The 20,371-nt window shown below is 48.7% G+C and overlaps 1 protein-coding gene across 1 annotated transcript in view; it reads right to left on the reverse strand.

Annotated features, from left to right (window-relative positions):
- Positions 1–20,161, reverse strand: part of NCKIPSD (NCK interacting protein with SH3 domain) — a 51,356-nt gene extending 31,195 nt beyond the window's left edge. Inside the window, exon 1 of the mRNA XM_032699065.1 lies at positions 19,943–20,161. Within this exon, the coding sequence (XP_032554956.1) occupies positions 19,943–20,113 (171 nt within the window). The 5' untranslated portion in view covers positions 20,114–20,161. The remainder of the gene's footprint in view (positions 1–19,942) is intronic.
- Positions 20,162–20,371: the final 210 nt, after the last annotated feature.

Genomic DNA, 20,371 nt, shown 5'->3' on the forward strand with positions numbered 1-20,371 from the left:
TTTTCTTTTTTGTTGGTTTGTTTTCCCAAGAAAAAGAGATAGGAAAGAAAGCAACTGAGGAAAACTCAAAAAATAAAACCAAATTTGTTAAAGTATTGGGTCAAGGACAAAACCAACACTCAGAACTCAACTTTAGGACAAAGCCTCCAAGCAGCCCCATATGGCCTAGGGAGCATTTCACCACAACTTCAGAACTAAGTAAGGAAACAGAGCAAAGCACATTTGAAAACATTCCAAGGAGGATTGGAAGGAACGGCAAGTTATTTCAGAGAATTCACCTCGTTTTCTGAGAAGATAAGAGAAAATTACAGCAAGCTGCATGTTCTCTCTAAGAAGGGGGAGTGGGAGCAGTGCAGAAGCCTCCAGGGTTGCTGTTCCCAGGGGAATGCCAGTGCTGCTCCGAGCACCGCAGTCCCCCACCCTTTGCACAACCCGTTCATGTTCCTGCAGTCCCACGGGAGCTCCCACCCCAAAATTCAACACAATTCCCCTTACAGTCTCCAAACACTGGCCCTGGTGCACTCCCTGTTCCCCTATTTGTAGTCCCTCCACATTCACCACCATCCTCTCCAAAATCAGCCTCTCCACAAGTTGCAGCCCTTTGTGCTTCCTTCTCTCACCCTCTCCATCCTGCCAGCCTTTCACACACATGGGTTTCAATTCTTTCTCAGTCTGATCATCCCAGGACAGACTTCAGTGAGAGCACTGAATCCTGTTGAACAGCTCAGCATCTCTGCCCTCCTTCAGAGGGCACATCAGCACCATCCACAGCCCACAGGAATCCACACAGAATGGTTTGGGTTAGAAGGGACCTTAAAAATTGTCTAGTTCCAACCCCCATCATGAGTAGGAATGTCACCCACTAGACCAGGTTGCCCAGAGCCCCAGTTGCACCTGGTCTTGAACACTTCCAGGGATGGGGCATCTACAATTCCTCTGGGCAACCTGTTCCAGTGCCTCATAGCTTTCCAAGTAGAGAATTTCTCTCTAACATCTAATCTAAATATCTCCTCTTCTAGTTAAAAACTTTTCCCTCCCTGTCCTATCACTACCTGCCTGTGTAAAGAGTCATTCTCCATCTTTTCATAAGCTCCTTTTACTGGAAGCAATGAGGTCTCCCCAAAGCTTCCTCTCCCCACTCTCTCAGCCTGTCTTCATAGGAGAGGTGCTTCTATAGAGCTGCTCCTTGCTGTGCAATGCCATTTGTTATGGAGAGGGTGCTTCCTTTCTGATAAAACACGACATCTTCACACTAATGCAACAGTGTTGTGACAACTGGCTTTTAGCTGCCGTGCTCTTTCCTTTGTTTCTGCTCCCCAACCCTCCATTAACAGGGCCCTGTCAAAGGGCTGGAATAAAAAAGCAGCATTAACTTGCCACTTGCACTTTATGACATTGTTGATGCTGCTCATAAATCATCTCCTCCCTTTCTCAGCTAAGCTGGGGGGGCAGCAGGGTTGTCAGCACAAGGCCTGCCTTGCATTCTAGGTTTGTAGGACGCCCAGCATTGGGGATCCCCTGAACTGTAGTCATAAACTTAAAAAACAGAAAACAGAATCCTGCATAGGTCTTGTGGTTCGAAGGAATCCACACACTCCTCGGGTTAACCAAAATGACACTGCTTTGTTTGAGGAGGATGGATGAATACGCACGTTGCAGTTGAAAGGAGCACGGGTTGCATGGGAGCAGAAGTCAGGTTTGCCAAGGTCTCACCTATGATCTCCTCCTCCCTGGGACCCAGCAGGAGCTGGGTCCTCAGAAGCCCCACACAGCCCTGCTCTGCAATCCTGCCCCATCCCATGCTCTGGGATACAGAGATGAAACCCTGCTCATACCAGACTAAGCTAAGGCTCAATGGAAGCACAGGAATGCAAGAAGAGGGCATTGCTGTACAGTGTGCTGTCAAAGGAGACGTACAAAGCAAAGCCCAGGAATTCAGCGGGACTTACTGGCGCTGCACGGGTGGGGGCTGGCAGAGCCCCGAGCAACCACCACAGCACGCGAGCTGTTAACTGTGTCCTTCACCAGCTACCAGCTCACCAGGCACAGCCACAACAGCGGCTCTGGAAAGGCAGAGAAGGGGGCAGGGACAGGGCACTGATGGCAGGGGAAGGTACCGGCCCTTTTGGGGTGTGCACAGGGGTCTCCTCGGTCAGTGTGGGGTGACAGCGCCCAGGCTGCAGCCAAGAGGCTCCAACAGGGCACCACCTTCTGCCCATAGTACCATGAAGATCAAGGGGTATTTGGTGAAGTATTGATCCACATTCCTACCGGCATCTCACTCCAGAAGGGAGTGGCTGCCACCCCCTCGATCAGATATTTCTGATTTAATCAAACGAAATGCTGCAGCAGAGAAACACTGGGCTCTATAAGCAGCCTCCCACAACCTGCCTGGCTGCAGCAAGGGGCAGGGGGAGAGCAGAGCGGTGACCCTTGACGATCACAGGCCAGTCTGGCTAGGGGGCACTGGATCAGAGAACCAAGGGCACTGGCAGCACACCCTGCAGGTGAGCAGCCCTGCAGGAACAAGTTCCTGCTCAATTAGAGCCATGAATATCAGCCAGGAAACTGAATTTCTTTCTTCATAGCCCGGTGCGGGAGAATCACAGAAGCATCAATAAATCATTACTTCCTGGCTCCTTGCTAATAACACAAGCAAACAAAGGGTCTCCCCAGAGCCTGCTGCCCATTTCCTCCCCACCTGACGACAACAGAGCCAGACCTCAGCACTGCCCTGGGGTGCTCTGCACACCACAGGGCAGGTGGGGAAGGATGCCTTCACCAGGGCCAAAGCCAGGCTTTTAAGAAGCATCATTACAGGATGCCTTGTGGGTATCTAAGCACGGCCAACACAGGGCATGGCCCTGCAAAGGCAGGAATGCATCTACCCCCACAGCTCACATTGCTCCCATCCTCACTGCCCCAGCAGTCATATCCCCAAAGAGAGCACATCCACACAGGACGTGTGGCAGAGGATGATGAGACACCTGACAGAAGACAATACTGATGTCCTTGCACAAGCAACCTCCTCTTCTGCCCTCCCAGGCCTGTTGAAAATGTTGCCCCCTCCCTCTTCATTTTCAGTCCTTCCACACGTACCAGTGGCGTTGTTTAAATGCATTCACACAGAAGAACTTGCTCAACAGTCTAGAATAATCATACCTTTCAGAGAAGCATTTTCTAGACAAACAGGTTGACAGCTGCATCAGCTCAGACAGGCTGAGCCACTCTGCATGCATGAGGCTCCCACATTTATGAAAGTGGCCCATTAACGTATGGCAGCCTTTTCTTTGCCTCCGCAGGGGGCTGATACAAGAAAACATGACTTTTTTTCCCCCCCTGCCTCCCCAGTTTTTAGTGATCAAGGGCATTTGCTCTTCTGCACGTGCAGGAGTCGGTGCCCTCATCCTTGCGCCTGCCTCTGCAGCCAGAAGGATGCCCAGGCAGGGCTGCTGATCTTCACCCTCATCTCATTGCTCCGGCTCTCACAACACAACAACAAAGGACAGACAAAGTTTTGTCTCCAGTGACAGCTCAGTTTTCATGCAGCTGCACTGACACGGACCACTGGTGAAATTAGGATATTTATCCTGCTGGCGTACACAGGCACAGGCTGGTTCTTTGTTACTCAAATCAGAGAGGAACACCACCTCTTAGGTCACATGCCCTTCACCCCCAGTCACCACCAGACTGCATGCTGTATTCCTTCCAGATTTAAATGATTGTGGTACCAATTTACAAAAATCAAGTATCCTTTGTCTGCAGCAGAGTGATGTGCCAGATCCAAGTCCCCCCTTCGGGACTACAGCTCAAACAAATGGGCCGAGTTTGGGGTTTTTGCATTGCTGGGGGAAATTCAGCTCCTTTCTCTTCCCCTTTTTGCAGCCTCAATCAGAAATGTGCAGTCCCCAGGCTGTTGGCTAAGAGATATGCATTAACTTATTCTTGTCGGCATGAAGATATTGCGCCTCGCGGCACTTAAAAACACAGGATGAAAACGCGGGTGAAAAACAATGGGCAACTGTCCTGGTTCCTGAGCAAATCAGATGAGAAAAGCTCCAAACAAACCTGCAGCATCTCTGACTCGCTAGCGAGCAAACAAAGACATGGCTGAGCTCTTCTGACAAAGAGGCAGCCCAGGAGCAGATCAGGAATTCCTGCTGATGCGCTGTAGTGGGTTTCTAAAGGATCGGTGTTTTTCCACTGTGTGCTGACAGCAGCCGCTCGAGCAGACAGCCTGCACAAATGGGAAATGAAGAGAAAGGGTGGCTAGGGAAAGGGCTTAAGCTGTGCAAATCACGTTAAAGAAAAAGCCAGAGCTCCTGGCAAAAGAGATATATTAACTAGGGACAGTACAGGCACGAGAGGCATTTGGAACAAACAGAACCCTGAAGGTAGCAGAGGGATGCACAGCAACCAAACCTCCGCTGATTTCTCTCCCAAGAGCAGGCAGCTTTGGAGTCAGGGAGAAGGGGGCAGAGACAGGCTGAGGGACAGCAGAATGCATGAAACCCACCACTGCACACTTGGACTTCCCAAGGTGGAAAGGCTTCATCCCGGGTCTCTCCAGCCATGCAGACCCTGTTTACTGTCCACAATGACCAGAACTGGCCACTGATTCCTTCCCCTTGTAATTCTGTGCCCTTCAGTAACCAGAACACGTGTCTCATGCCAAAACACTCTAAAAGGATAAAATGGAGACAGAAGTTTTTGAAATAAAGTAATCAACACATAATTACGTATCTTGCTTTCTCTGCTGCCTTAATTCTGCTCTCAATGCTTCAGGGGACTTCCAGGCTCAGCCTATCCCAGGTGAACAGCCTCCAGACAAGAGAGCTGCCCCTCTGTTTAGGTTTACCTGTTCAGCATCCTTTTGGCACGCAATTGTCAAGCAAAGTTAACACTGACATGATCAACATGGCATCTGTGTAGGGGAAACTTACATTTCTACTGATATATACTTATATATAAAGGATATATACACACACACACACACATATATATACAGGAGTTACCACCTACACTGAAAAAGAAAACTGTAGATAGCCTCTGCTTTGATGAAAGCTCAGGATTATGAACCAGGATATACCAAGGTTGAAGGAAAGACACTACAGGGAAGTGCTAGAAGTTATTCTAGGATTTTTAACATATTAGCACTTAAAGTTGCAAAAAAGGCCAACAGAAGGGGCTGTGCCAGTATTTGCAGAGTCTTCAACTTGGCAGCCAAAGAAACAGCTACAGATGCCCTTTGCTCACTGAGATTCAGCACAGCTCCAAGATCATGTGCACACAATCAGCACAGGTCTATAAGAAAGCCCCTCTAATAATTATGATCAAAAATACAACTAACTTCTAAGTTCCCAGAATGCTGGGAAGAGTGCAAGGTGCTAATCTCAGCCCATCTTTGTTTTGATTGAGTTGGCAAAAACAGACTGTGGGCTGAAGATCCAGTTGCAGAAACACTCTTTGCAGTTAATCAGGTTTGCCAAGCATTGCCAGGACAAGGGGCAAGGTCAGAGCCCAGAGGAAGGAACAAGTCTGGGAAACTGTGCGAGTCCAGGTTCCTCTTTTGGCATTCAGAGATGAAGGTTGAGTTTCCCTCCAAAATCTGTTTCCATAGCAGAGATCGTAGCAAAATGCCAGAAAGGTGACAATCATATGAGAGGCAGGACAAAGAAATTCAAATTTCTGCCACGTTCAAGAGAACTCTCTCCCTTCCCATTCTCCTCTGCCTTGGTGCACATTTCCGGCATATGAGGATCAAGCAAGTAAAGTCTCCAAGGTCAAGCAGAAAAAATTGCAATTAAGTTGGCAATTCAACTGATGCACAAAGACAGATGTAGAAGAGCATGTATATACATGTTAACTGAAAGGGACTTTCCTCCTGCCTGCCACAGACGGGCACTGATTTTACAGCTTGCAGTTACATGTTTGAGAAAGAGATAATAACTTGTGATGCATCTTGCACAGGAATTAATGATTTATCAGCTTTTCTTCCAAAAATCCTCCCTGTCTCATGACCAGTGCTCTGGCAAGGGTCAGAAGGCAGCACACTGCAGTTATGATGTGCTTTGGGCATAATTATCATGTTGCCCAAACCTGAAACTAAGGGCAAATTATAAGGTATTGCTTATTGACTTCACAGAAAATGGGAAAATGGAAAATTAAATGGATCTGCCATCTCAGTCCCAGTGACCATGGGAAGGCAGACCTGGCAGTGGGCATAGACATGGGCTGGAACACCAGCCAGGCATGAAGGAAAAGGGGCAAGGAGGGTGTACAGGACATTATGCAAAGAAAGCACAGAACCTGTGGGCTTGGGCATGAACAACTCAAATCTGCCACATGGAGAACAAGTGCTGCTCTTTGGTATCCACTGGGTGAACAGCCATATATATTTTATTAAAGCCACTAATGAGGGAAAAGAGCTTCCATCCTCAAGGGGCAACCACAGGAAAGTCATCAGCGAGTTTCAGACCTGGACAGATGTAAGCTGCAAACCAGACATGAATCCCCAGGATCTTTTGAGCAGCACCGGGATCAGAGCTGCCAGGCCTGGCACAGCCAAGGCTCTTTTCTGCTAAGCTGTCACTGCAAAGATGAAAACCTGCCTTGCATTACCATGAGCAAACCTCAGAGAGGCCCTGGAAAGTTTTCCCGAAAGATCATTCCAGTCAGGAGGATCAAAGGGAGCTTGCTGCTGCGGGATCAGTTAACAGTCTGGTTAGAAAACAATTTTTCTGTGTTTTGGACTCTGCATGCAGAGTAAACATTGCCTCTTCTGTCACAAAGGGATGCAGTTCCCCTGCACACCCCAAAATAAAAATAAAGCCAGCAGGGCAGGATCAGAAAACATATTAACTGATACAGAAAACCCAGTGCTTGCCTCTGTAATGAGCATTTATCTTCCTCAAGTTACTGATGCATCCTACCCGAAACAGTTTATCACAGTGATGTGATCAGATCACATGTGCAACCTGCTCCAAAATAAAATGACCCACAAATCACCATATGGAAAAACCTGAGTATTTTTTTGCCAGGAGTAGAATTGCCCTAAGCAAATACAGAAAGGCTGGGTTTATGCTGCCCCTCTGCTCAAAGAGAGCAGCTCCACATTCTCATGGATCAAAGCTCGTTCCAAGGTGGAAGGATCACTTATAAACAGTACTTTTACTGTCACCCTTCACACAACTCCCAAGCACATGAGTTTGACCAAGATCCTTGAAGATTTCTCCCACTAATGTTGTTTCAGACCAGGGACCCATGAGAGAAGCACACTTAGCGTTTCTCCACAGTAGGTCCCCCCAAAAAACTCATTCCCATACAATGTATGGATCTCACCAGCAATTTCTCTTCTGTCCACAGCCTCCTTTGGGTCACAGGCATAGGTATTTGAAATATCAGGATTAGGAAACCCCAGGATACCCAAACACCTTCTTTCCAACATTTTTAGGCTGCACAGACCAGCTCCCACCAGTGTGGAGCAAATGCAGCTTTTCTGTGCTGGGCAGGTATTTCCCAAATGGGAATCCCAAACAAGCCTTCCACACAAGCAGAATGGCATGTCCAGACCCAGCAGGCTCCCTCTGGTTGCCAGGAACCTTCATGACTTAAACCTGGGTACAAGAGACTCATTAAGGGACTTAAGAAGTGTGACAGCCAGGGCCCCAGTAAAAGATAACCCTCGAATGCTCATTTGCTTTCAGGTGGGCCACTGTAAAGCCAAGGCAAGAAGGAACATCCTCTGGAAGAAAACAGGCATCTCTCTCACTCCCCTGCCATGTATTTCGGTAGCAATGTATTTTGACATGTTCAGAGTAGCACTATCAAGCAGATGTTATTCATGCTTTTGGCTTATTGGTGCCATACACAAGAATTACACAAAGTTAGGTGCGCCAGCTAATTATGGTAAAGCCATTTTAAGACCTCTGAGGGTGCGGGTGCAGGTGCAGGGCAGCAAGGGAAGGGGTATCAGAGGGGCTGAAATACTCCACGCAGGCTGTGCTGTCCGGAGGGAGATCATGCTAATTGGCCACAGACAAAATACCCAAGTGTGCCAATGTCCTTGTTAGCTGAGAGCTGCTCCCACAAGCACATTTATTCCTGGTAAAGTGGATGTTTCTGCTGAAGCAATCAGCACCCTGACACTCACCAAATCCAGGGAGTCAACACAATTGAGCTTTACTGGGACAATGATAAACCTAATGCTAATTCAATACTCCAAATAAATGAAGATACCACTGAGATCTACAGCAGTGTCTTACACTGTGACATGTGTGATCATAAAGACAGAGCAAAAGACAAAGTAAACCCCAGAAAATTATGAACTAAAGGCCCTACAGTTGCTTTTTGACTGGCAGACAGGGGAATATGATTCTTCTGTGCTGCAAAACTTCGACAGACTGACAGTTTCCATTGACCTACAAAAGTACCTTGAGAATTGCAAGTTTAGCTCTGTTTATCAGAAGAATGAGGCTAACTTGCTGCTATCTCCAGATTCAGTTCAAGAACAAATTCTGGGGTTTGTTCAGTGGGTTTTTTTACCTTAAAAACAGATTAAAGGTTCAGCTGGATTTGCTGACATTTCACCTATAAGGAGGTAAGAGGTGAGTCATGGAAGAAAAGCAATTCATTAGTGTCCCACACTATCTGCAGAGGAAAACCAGCCTCTGCTTTAGCTGCAACTTAAAATCCCATCTCCTTTCGCAGCTTAGAGTGGCACAGGCTCCCCAGAAAACATGAAGAAATGGGGACAGGAAGGGAATGTCCTCTTAGGACACTGTGCTACAGGCAGCAAAACAGCCATAATCCTGTTTTCCACGCTTCCCGAGGCAGCAAACAAAAAACCTGAATTTGTTGGACTGTTCTGTTCTCATGCGCAAAACTTGCTCCCAGCTCCCACAGCTCATTACAGGATCGATTTCTTCCATCCACTCCTTCACATGCCACATTCACCTGTGTCAGCATCCACCTCACTCAGTGGCACCAGGGAGAGCAAATCGCTGTATTTCAGGAAACCTTCCCAGCTCATATCAAGTGGGACCAATCCTCCAGGAAAGGAGATGGCCAGGACTCAGATCCCCTCCACCCAACCCATCTGGTGTCCCCTCCACAGACCCCTCCAGTGCACAAGGCCACCCTGGGGCAGAGAAGGTGGTGGAAGCTGCCTGACAGCAAGCAAGGGGTGACAGTAACTCTCAAGCTGCATGGTTTGCACAACCCACGTGCAAGCTGTCTCTCCCCCATCCCTCTAAACTCTTCCAGGTCAAGGCTGACCACTCGTAACTCCTAACTACTCCTGACCACTCCTAACTCCCCCCAGCCCAGCTGTGAGAGGTTTGGGTGGTCCTTCACATCTAAAGAGTTACACAAGACCAAACACTGCCAACAGGAGTTTTGCTGGGAGAACTTTTTTGCTCATTAAGAGTGTTTAAAAGCTTTTAAAGCCACCAGAGCTCCACATCATTTTAAGACCTCAAGCTTCTGAACAAGAGCTTGAGAATACAGACAGCTCAAATGTGTTCACGAATGTGGAGGCTCAGATGCTGCCCCACACCACTAGGCAATGCTTCTAAGGCAGCCCAAGACCATAGACAAGATGATGCTTCACAAAACTGGATGCTGGAGGTGTTTCTTTCCATCCCTGGCATAAAGATTTATACTGTGCAGGTCCCTTGACAATGACTGCACAATTATTTTAATGCAGCTGCTATCTCTTGTCATCAAGCTAATGGAAGACAGACATGTGAAATCAATTCAAAAAACAAACTAAAGGGGATACATTTTACAGTTTAAGTCAATAAAGGTGATTCTGGGACAAAAACTTCATTACATAGAACTCAGCACTTCAAGGGACATTGTTTTTTTGATGTCAAATGGAAAAAGTCTCCAGCTACAAACACTTTGATTTGGCCAGCTCAGAAAAACCCCTAAGTTTCTGCAATAAGTAGGTAATGAATCTTTATGATCACCATTCTTACTTGAGGTGCTGTGTTTTCATGCAATTATTCTTTTAACATGCTAAAATTTGGGTTTCCCTGATACTTGAGCTTCTCCCCAAATATTCCCCAGGGACAGCTAAGCCTAAGCATGGAGGAAAAGGGCCTACAGACCTGCCTTCTGGCAGGTCATTTGGGTGCAACTTGATGTTCAAACCACAGTGCCCCACTCTATCCACCTGCAAGCACACATCTTTTCCTCAGGAGAAGGAAAAATGGTATCTTTAATCAGTCTGGAGAAGCACAGAATGCACCAAGTTTACACAAAAAGAAATTGTCACCACATCAGATTGAGAGGCCACGGAGGTTTGCCTTTGTCTGCTCGGTGAAGAGCTTCAACTTGATCTCTCTAGGCAGCCATCTGGTTTTCACAGGAGCTGCCCTGGTTCTCTGTAAAACCATCACAGCACATGCACTGAACTCGACTGACAGAGAGCCCTCCACTCTGAAAACATGTCCACCACCATTTCCATTCCCCACATGCAAGCGGGGGGGGAAAGGCGCCTGCATGGTCCATCAAGGCTTTCTTCCCACCTCCAGAGGAAGGGGGTAAAACTCAGAGGCTGAGCTCAGCCTCCTGGCCAGCAAGCTCAAGGGCAGTGGAGGGGAAGCAGGCAGCCAGAGCGGTGGGAGGTGACAACCCAACCACATTAGCAGCTGTGGAGGTACAAACCCCATGGACAGGCATTCAAGACCTTTTCATCAAGACATCATCCCAGCTTCCAGGTGATTCCCGCCTCCTCGTGGGCAAGTGTCTATTTTTGCAGCTCTTGCCTCATCTTCTCCCTCAACCCTTTGTTTTTATTCAATATAATAGGAGGTTTGGAGCAGGGGCCTGCCCTCGGGTTTCCATACTACTAGGTACTGTCCCCACTTGTACTAGGAAAAAACCCAAGAAATAATTAATAGCTATTACTTAGAAGTGATCTAATCTGAACCTGGAACCGGTGATTTAGCAAGAAACGACCCACAGCCTGGAATTATCTAGCGTGCCTAGTCCAACAGCTTGATTTATTTTTTTTTATTTTTAATTATAACTCCTGAGCAGCTGAACAAGCCAAAATATCAGCCTATGGTGGCATTTCCAGATCACAGAAAAATGAGACACAAAAATCAACACCTCAGAGACCGCTTTCACGCACACCACCCAGCCTAAGCAGGGGAGAGGGACAAAGCAGCATGACAGCAAACAGACTCCTATCCAAAAGCACATCCCACCAGCATGAACAGCAGCCTGAGTCAGAGGAACGGGCTCAGTACCCTTGGAGCTGGGCAACACTGTCCCTTCATCTGCTCCAGACAGACAGGAGGAAGGACAATGGGCTTTGCAACTCAGTAATCAAAACGCAAGCAGCTTCCAAGGAGGAAGGGAGTGACAACTTCTTCTAAACAACTTCAACAGGCAGGCAAATAACCAGGAAAAACAAACCCATGAACTTCCCACCTTACCCTAAAAAGTACACACCGACAAAATTTTACTTCCCCTTCTCGCCTGAGGCTCGTGCAAGAAGGGAACAGGATTAGCTCTTTGTTCCCTTGGAAGGGAAACACAGCTCTGCCACACGAGCTCTGCATTGCAGGGCATGAACACAGAAAAGCTCACATGAAGCTGACCCCTCTCTCCTGCTGCAAGGGAGGGGGTCTTGTCTTTGGGACAATTCTATCTCCCTGCTAATGCTGAAAGAGCTTTCCCCAGAATAGTGCTCAATACCCCTGTGGCAAGAATGCGATGAGGGGCTAAGGGGAGTGGAGACAAACAGATGCAGTCATGAATCGTGTCCTCTGTTCCACTTCTCACATGACAAGCTTAAAAACCCTTTTTTAAAAAAAAATCAAAGGTCTTGCCATGTGATAAAAGCCAAGACAAATCAGATTTGACAAGACCTTCCTGTAAAGGTCAAAACTTCATTTATGAGCCACTGGCTGAGGAAGCACAGTGATGCTCCTCCAGAAGCTGGACCAGGACGCAATTCCTACTGTGACTCAGACCTGAGGCAATGAGGGAGTGCCGGGTCCATAGAAAGAATTTCCAGTGGATTGCCATTTCAAATGAGAATTTTTTTTCTAAATACAACAAGCATTTTGCAGTTCCAGACTCCAACTCAGAGAAAAAGCTCAAAGTGGGGTCCTCCAAAAGTGCCAGCATTCATTTCCCTGTGGAGAAAGAGGGCCAGCCCTGGAAACAGGACCTCCTTCCCACCGAAAGTTCTCACAGCAACAGCAAGTCTGGGAGGCAGTTATCACCAGCCCAGTAGGACCAGCTGATTTCCCAGTGCAACAGGAAACACTTCCAGCCCTCACAGCCCTTGCAAGTCCACACACAAATCCACCTCTTTAGTGAAACAAACTGAGCCAACTGTTACTGCCATGGCCAAGATGAAAGCCTCAATTTAAGTTGTTGTCTCTGGAAGAAATACAATGGACATGCATTTTAATTTACAAATCTCTGCACACAGAGCTCTGTTAGAACCCGTGGCTTGTAAAATTTTGGTTACGGCATTGGCCACATGGGATATTAGTATCTGTGAAGTCTAATTTTCTTGCAGACTATCTAATGCTGTAGTTGCATACTAAGGCTGCTTGCACTTCACTCCTTATAAACTCCTTCTGGAATTTGTCCTTCTACCAGGGCCCAGACTGACAGCTCATATGCTGAATACATAATCCTGTCTGGGAATGACAAAGTTTAAATCCTTCATGAGGGAGTAAATCTGGGACACTCTTATAAATTCTGTTTGTTTTTATGTACATCTAAGCTACACAAGGAAAGGAAGAAAAAGGAGGCTATTTCTGTTCCAGAACCAAAGCTCTCCTAACAACCACCTCAACAGACAGGTTCAGCTGTTTTCCATGTTTCAGCCATAGAAAAATGTAAATACCCACTGTATACCATAGGATTTGACCTTCCCCACAGGCATTAATATGCCTCAGGCCTTGCAAGGGATCGTAGGTCAGCAAGTGACCATGATACAGTCTTTGTCAAAGCCTTTCCCAATATACAGGCTGTTCCAAGCATGGAGGTTACTCTTCTCTTGCAAGGAGGAGGACTCTTCACATTGTTCTCCCACCATCACTAACACAGCACATTTTTATCCAAGGACAAGCAACACGAATTCCTCCCTGCTCTTCAGTGTCTTGCTCCCTCTGAACTTCACACAGAGCAACAATTACAAGAAAATCAATTTCCATGAACTTTCTGGTTTGTTAGTTTCAACACAAATCTCTCCTCCTCTGTTTTGTTTCTGTTTTTTTTCTAGTTAATAGTCCACCTGACAGGATGCTGGAAATCCTGAAAGGAAACAAAAGAGTGATCGTGGGAAGAGATGCACAAGCACAAACACAAAGCAGGATGCTCCTAGTTCAAAACTGCCAGTTCTTCCCATTGCAACAAGAAGGTGATCATCATCCAGATGTAAACCAGGGAAGAAAGTCTAGCCATCTTCTGATGAAAAGCATTCAAAAACCATACAGTAGGCAGCCAAAAAAAAAAGTAAAATAATCACAGATTTGATCAGTAAAATTGCAAGATAACAGCAGGTCAACACTTGTGCAACATGGTGAAAGGCTCATGGTAAGCCCAGCACTAGAAAGCAGGGGTGCTTTCTAGTAAAGCTCCTGGCAGACATTGCAACCCCACAGGGAAGCCAGGAACCAGATTGTGTCTGTCTGCTCTGGAAAAGTGCCTTTCCAAAAGCTGAGGAGAAGATGGCCCATTTCTTCTTTCCAGTCTGGCCCCTCACCTTGTCCTTCCTCCAAGGCAAACAGAGCCAGACCCACATCACTCAAGAGCAGACATAGACTCAGACATCTCCCTTATGCCCTCTCACGTCTGACCAAGGCAGCCTTCATGGTGTTCAACCCTGAAACAGGCTTGATGTTTCCAGCCCCCAGCAAACCCACTGGAAACATCCATGCATCTACCAGTGACACTCCACTCATGACACAGCTGCAAGAGTGATAACCCCACACCCCCAATGCTGCTCATACATGGGTGTCCAGGTCACAAAGGCAAATTTTATCTGATATCAAAAAGCCTAATTATTTTTAATCGGAGTAAAAGTGAGAACATGTCTTCATAGCCAAGGCTAAAGATCATTACCATAGTTCTACTTTAATCATTCTGGACCGTGAAAGATTGTAGAACTTCTGGCTAAAACTTCAAGTCTTTCGCTACAGTAATTAGAAATGGTTATAATTCCCCTGACTGTGTAATTTAGTCTCAAGGATAAAATTTCATCTCAAAGCATTAGCAGCTCTGACACAAGAGCATCTCTGCTATGGTGAGAGCCCAGAGAAAAATGCTTCATTCTTTCACTTTCTTGCATGCATCAAGAAATGCAGCCTCAGCTATAAAGCGCTACCAGCTGCTTATTCTCCAAAATAAAACTTTATATTTAGCCTAAGCACTTACTCAGGATCTGTGAGTATTGCGATTAAGCTCTCACGCCCATTGAAAGCTCTGTCAAATCTGCAGCAGATGACAAATAACACTGCAGGCTCCAGTGCAGGGGATGGTCCATACGACACTCTGTACAATCATCACCTTCTGTTCAGGAGCACCAGCTTTAAAACTGGATTTTGTGTAGATGGAGGGAAAAACTCTTGCAGCAAAGCACAGCTGCAAAAACTGTTTCCAGTGACTGGGGATTTGCTATCAGAATGTCTCATGGTCTGATTTGATAGCACTGCCCAGGAAGGTCGTGGAGTCTCCCTCTCTGGAGGCATTCCAAACCAACCTGGATACGTTCCTGTGTCACCTGCACCAAGTGACCCTGCAAGAGGGTTGGACTAGATGATCTCCAGAGCTCCCTTCCAACCCTAACAATTCTGTGATTGGCACCGCACAATCATCTGGGGTGTTGGAACTAGATGATCTTTCCAATCCCTTCCAACCCAAACTGTTCTATGGTTAACTTCATGCTCCACAAACACCATCATCCCCATGCTTCCGTGCTCCAAACCATCATTGTCTCCATGCTAGTGTGGAGGGTGTGACAACACCTGAGCTATCACAGGTCACTGCTTCCACAGCGCTCCTACATGACACCAGCCTCGGCACGTGCTGCTCCATCACCAAACCAATGCACCGTGCTGTGCTGGCAGAGAAGCAACCTGATTAGAAACGAAGAGTTCTCCAGCAAGCCAGTGCACTGAATTAACTGAGAGTGGGGCTGACAAGAGCAAAGGCTGCTCAGGGGAAGGCTGGAGCACAGGGCCAGGTGCAGGGTGTCAGATCAGGGTGAAGGAGTGGCCAGGAGCTGCCAGACCCACACTTTTGAGCCCTGGCATGCCCCGGTCTTCAAGGAAAGGCAGCTACCTCACTCTGCACCATGCAATTCCAGTCCTGAACCTGGGTCAATGCTACAGCACAAACCAGGGTTTTGGGAAACAGAGAGCACTCAAATCTCACTCTTTACAGAATCCTCTCTTCTCTTTGCAGCTCAGCACACACCACTCCTGCGTCTGCCTGGCCAGGACTACCTGTACTCTGCCGCTGTGCACTCGCTCGTGCTGCAGGAGAATTTTAAGTTGTTGCTAGGCTGCACAAAGCAGTCTCTTATTTTTATCGCATGCCTGTTTATTCTTGCAAAAAAAGATACAGCAAACAGCAATCCAAGGCATCCTCAAAATGCTTGTTACACTCTGCTTGGCTCCATTTTCTCACCAGGCAGACCAAAGCTTCTTGGCCATCACCATACACACCTTTCCACCCAGACAGACCTTTCCTTGCTCCTCCAGAGTACCATGTGAAAGCATGAGCAGAGAACCAAAACCCACATTGCAAACAATTTTTCAGTTATTCCAAATAAAGTTCAAGTAATATTAAAAAGGTTATTCAGAGTAATTTCAAACCTATTTCCTAATGGCTTAATACAGCCGAGCAGCTGATTTGCAGCAGCCAGCACGCTAAACCATTCCCACTTCAGCAGGAAACATCCCCCTGCAACTTAGCACTTATTTCTGCACCCCTGGCATTTACCAATACATCATTTTACAGCTGCCATTCCCCTCCTCGGCATGCAATGTTAACACTTCCATTGGCGGGGAATTCCACCGGGTCAGCGCAGACATGAGACAGGGCAGGATCAGCTGTGGTGCCTGGTGAGGCCGGGAGCTGAAGCAGATTGCTGCTCCCGTAAGTGGGTGGCACAGCAGGAGCAAACCACCATGGCCAGGCCCTGTCCCACCAGGAGCAGAGCAGATCAGCTTTCCTGACAGGCCAAGTGTCACCCATAGTTCAGTATCCTCCCAGGAGAGCCGCCTGCTTTGTGCTCCTTGCCCTGCTGTGCCACATCCAGAGCTGGAGTAACTCCACACTCCTGTTACAAAATTACATGTCCCATCATGACAGCAACATACAGGCTATTTAACCCAAAAGAAGGGCCCTTATTACTTGCTAGGCTCAGCATTTGTCCCTTCTTGACACTGAGTGAACCCCCTGCTCCTAAGGAAACTTTTCAAATGGAATCTTTTACAGCTTTACATAAAGCTCTGAAGGGCCTGTCTTCTGGAGTGACCGTGTGTCTCCAGAGGACACTCTAAGCTCCATTCTGACCTCACATTTTTCTGCCACTCACACATTACTTAAGCATCAGCACACAGCTGGAGACAAAAGACCAACCTCATGCTGACAGGTACCTTTCCATTCAATGGTAAGCCCTGGCACTCGTCCTGACAGCCCTGCTGCAGCAGTATTCACCTGGCATTAGGTATTAGCACGTCTCTTGCTCTGTCAGGAGCTGGAGGCAATTACCCTCCTGGTGCTGTCACCAGCCAGTGCAGCGCTGGGGACATGTTTTCACCTGTCTAGGCAGCAGCACCACCAGTTCCCAAGTTCATATGACTCTGTTGGGCACTGCCATGCTGGTGTCACCGTCCAAGGTCTCTGCCATGTGTGTGCAGAACTGGGGCTCAGCCACGCATGAGGCCACTGTTTCGAGAAGCAGCTTGCTCTGCTTGGAGTTCACAAGCTGCCCCTGTTCAGCAGCTCAGCCCAATCCTTCCCTCTCACTTCTTGACAGCCTCAGCATCTATCCCCAGAATGGCACTCGACTTGAAATGACTCCTAATAATCCACAACAGAACTAAAAGGGAACTACAGAAGGAACATCAGCTGAAGTTGGGCGTTTCTAATTGACTCAAATTAACTTCACATCATCTGCACCTTCTGGTGCTCTGGCTAAGCCCTGATTTGTTTCTTAAGGAAATTTAAGAAAGATTTGTTGCTTTTTCCCCACCTACAACTAACCCTCTTTTAACAGCAACACTGAACCACAAGGATTTCAGTACAAAATTCTGCAAAAAGACATCAGACAAGAATAAGCTTTAAATAATAACCAGGAATTATTTTTTCCTCTAGAGAAGCCAAGGCATCAATTTCCCGTATCTATGAAAGCTGAGCAAAAAAAAAAAACCCTGAAACTCAAGAGGAGCTCAGAAGAAAGGTAATGCTCCTAAGAGTGCACAGCAACAGCAGCCCAGATGTCCCTTGTGAGCATCCCATCAGCAAGGGGCTTTCAGGAGATGTGCTGTGAGGGGCTGTGACTGTTCTGCAACCTACTGCTCACCTGACTGCACTGCCAAAGGAGCCCAAACTTACCTTTACAATGGTGACTCCTGTTGGCCACTCTCTCTCCCTGCTAAGCACACTAACACTAATCATTAGCGGTGTTTTTTCCCTGCCGTGGTTGAGGCAGCGTTAATTGCCTCCCAAATCGCTGTCACTAATTAGTCTCAGTGCCTTTACTAAATCAAAACTGGGCGGCATATTGTTCACACTCATCCTGGGCATTGAGCAAACAGTTTCTAGCACACTTTTAGTGAGTAGATGCCTTCTGCCATGAATAAACACAGGTTTTGACTTCACATCAGCTCTTCAGAGCTGGCAGAACTCAACAGCAGAAAGTCAGTCACAGACACAGAGCATTATGGCAACTGCAGAGCAGCAAATGAGATCCTGCTGCCTCACACATCATCAGGCAAGTTCAGGTGCTAGAAATTTAATGGCCAAAATGTTTTAATGGCCAAAACACAGATGAGCAAATGCAGGGAAGACTCTTTGGTTTCCTGCTACAGGGTCTAAGAGCATTTGGAAAAGTTACAGCTGAACTTGAGGAGAATGCTCACAAAGTCACCAGCAATGCTGCTTTAATATCAGTGCATTACTAAGAGCCTGGCAGGAGCCAGTCTGACAGGATGCAAGCTGTGTTAAGGCTGTAGCAAAATATAATGTGAGAAATGAATGTAAAGTCAATGAAGAGATGCTTTTCCTCCTGTAAGATTTTGAAACGTGTGCTGGTGAGGTACCTGCGAGAAAAATCTGGTATGAGTGAGCAGCCCAGGAGAAGGCTCCTGCACCCACAGCAGTGAGAAGACGTCATGCCACAAGCAAATGAAGCAGGGGACTGCAGATAGGAAACTCATGAGCAGCAGCCTGGAGCTCTGCCACCGTGGGGCTTTAAAATCTAGCAGTTCATAAGGTCTTTGCTGTGTAACTAAATAGCTCCTGTAAATAGCTTAAGGGCTTATTGATACACAAGATGTCCCTCCCGTCAGGCCATCCTGCCAGGCTGCGCAAGAGCCCCAGCCTTGCAGGAGAGACGGACGAAGTGGCCGACAGAGAGACCTGGCACTGCCCTAACAAACATATACACACTCCCCAGATTATGCTCGTCTCACTGGAGTGTTCTGCAAAGCCCACACCCACACTTACTTACAGCCTGAGTTACTGCTAATCAGAAATTCAATGGCATCTGAAGGAGCAGCAGCAGCAGCACACTGAAATAAAGGGGTTTGTCACCACATTCAGACAGACTTCAAAAGGCCCATTTGTAAAATTCACGTGCGTTTCTGTGCAGTTAACCCACTCAGTGATGCAAAGAGTCTTCAGCATCCAGTTCCCACAGCTATCCCCTGAGGCCCGAATATATAAATCCCCCATGAATTAGCTTTATATGAAAGGCCTATTTTAACTTCAGAAGCCTCCACTAAACAGCCCCCTGCACTGTACAACCTGTAAGCAACCTCTTTTCCCTGTGACACCTGCATGGGCACAGGGCTCACACCTGGCAGCCAAAAGGTGCTCTCTCTCCTCTGACCCCAGTTAGAGCTTCAGCAGGTGCTTGGACCTCCTGTAATTCCCAGCATCACTGACTTGGCTGTAAGTGCTGCCATGGTAGGCAGCTGCCATGGTCTCTCCCAGCCCCCAGGACGGTGTGGGTGTGCTATGGGTGTCACAGTGGAAGGATGATCACCCCCCTCACTGCCGGGTCGGTGCAGGGGTGCCACCCACACAGAGCCCCCGGCGCTGAACAGCCAGCACAGAGATGGCCACGGCAGCACTGCTGAGTTACACCAACTGGGGCTGCTCGCCAAGAGAGTCCAGGGCACCTGTAGCCATGGATGCTCTGAGCAGGAGGATTCCCCTCATCATCTCCTAGGGCATCACCCAAGCATTCTCCTGCCTTCCTCTCCCAGTTCTGCAATAATGAACAGCCCACCAACCCTTCACCCCTGGGCTTCTGACCCGGACCCAGCACCCAGGGGACTCACACCCAGCCCCTCTCCTTGGGATGGTCCTGCTGAGCTCTCACTTCGTCCCTGACCCGGGGGGCTGGTGTTCCCCAAACCCGACACTCACGGGAGATATCTCCCGCCTCCTTGCAGGCTCCCGACTCCCACGCCACACGGTGTCCCACAAGGTTCCCGCCTGCCGAAGCCACAGGAACCGCACTCCCGCTTCCCGAGCCGGGCCAGCGGCTCCCGAAGGGAACACGGGACGGACCGTGAGCGGCACAGCCGGGCTGTCCCAGCGCACCGGGCTGCTGCTCCGGCACAAACCCAGCCTGGCGCCGGCAGGAACGCCCCGCTGCCTGTGAGGGGCGAGGGCAGCGCTGCCCAGCCCCGGCACCCCCGGCCCCGCCACCCCCGCCGGCCCGGCCCACCTGCAGCCGCTGGAGGTACGAGGCCGGCGCGTAGCCCGTCTCGCCGGAGCCGGCGCGGGTGACGAGCCACCAGTGCTGGTTGCTGCGCTCCAGCAGCAGGAAGGTCTCCCCGGCGGTGAAGGGCAGCGAGTTGGGCTCGGCGGAGCGGAAGCTGTACAGGGCCCGGTACATGGTGGCGGTGCCGGCCGCGGCCCCGCCGCCCCTCCGCCCGTCGGACCGGCCCGGCCCCGCCCCCGCGCCCCGCCCCTCACGTCGCAGACAAGCCCCGCCCCCGACAAGCCCCGCCCAGTGAAACCCCGCCCCCTGCAGCTCCGTACCGCCCCCTGGCGGCGCCGCTCCCACCATCACCTGTCTCAGCCCCGCCCCTGAAACCGCGTGCCGGCAGGGGGCGCCAACGGCCCGCGCAGCACCGGGGGAGTAGCGGGACAG

The sequence above is a fragment of the Chiroxiphia lanceolata genome, chromosome 11 (assembly GCF_009829145.1).
Source record: "Chiroxiphia lanceolata isolate bChiLan1 chromosome 11, bChiLan1.pri, whole genome shotgun sequence".
NCBI classification, from domain to species: Eukaryota; Metazoa; Chordata; class Aves; order Passeriformes; family Pipridae; genus Chiroxiphia; species Chiroxiphia lanceolata.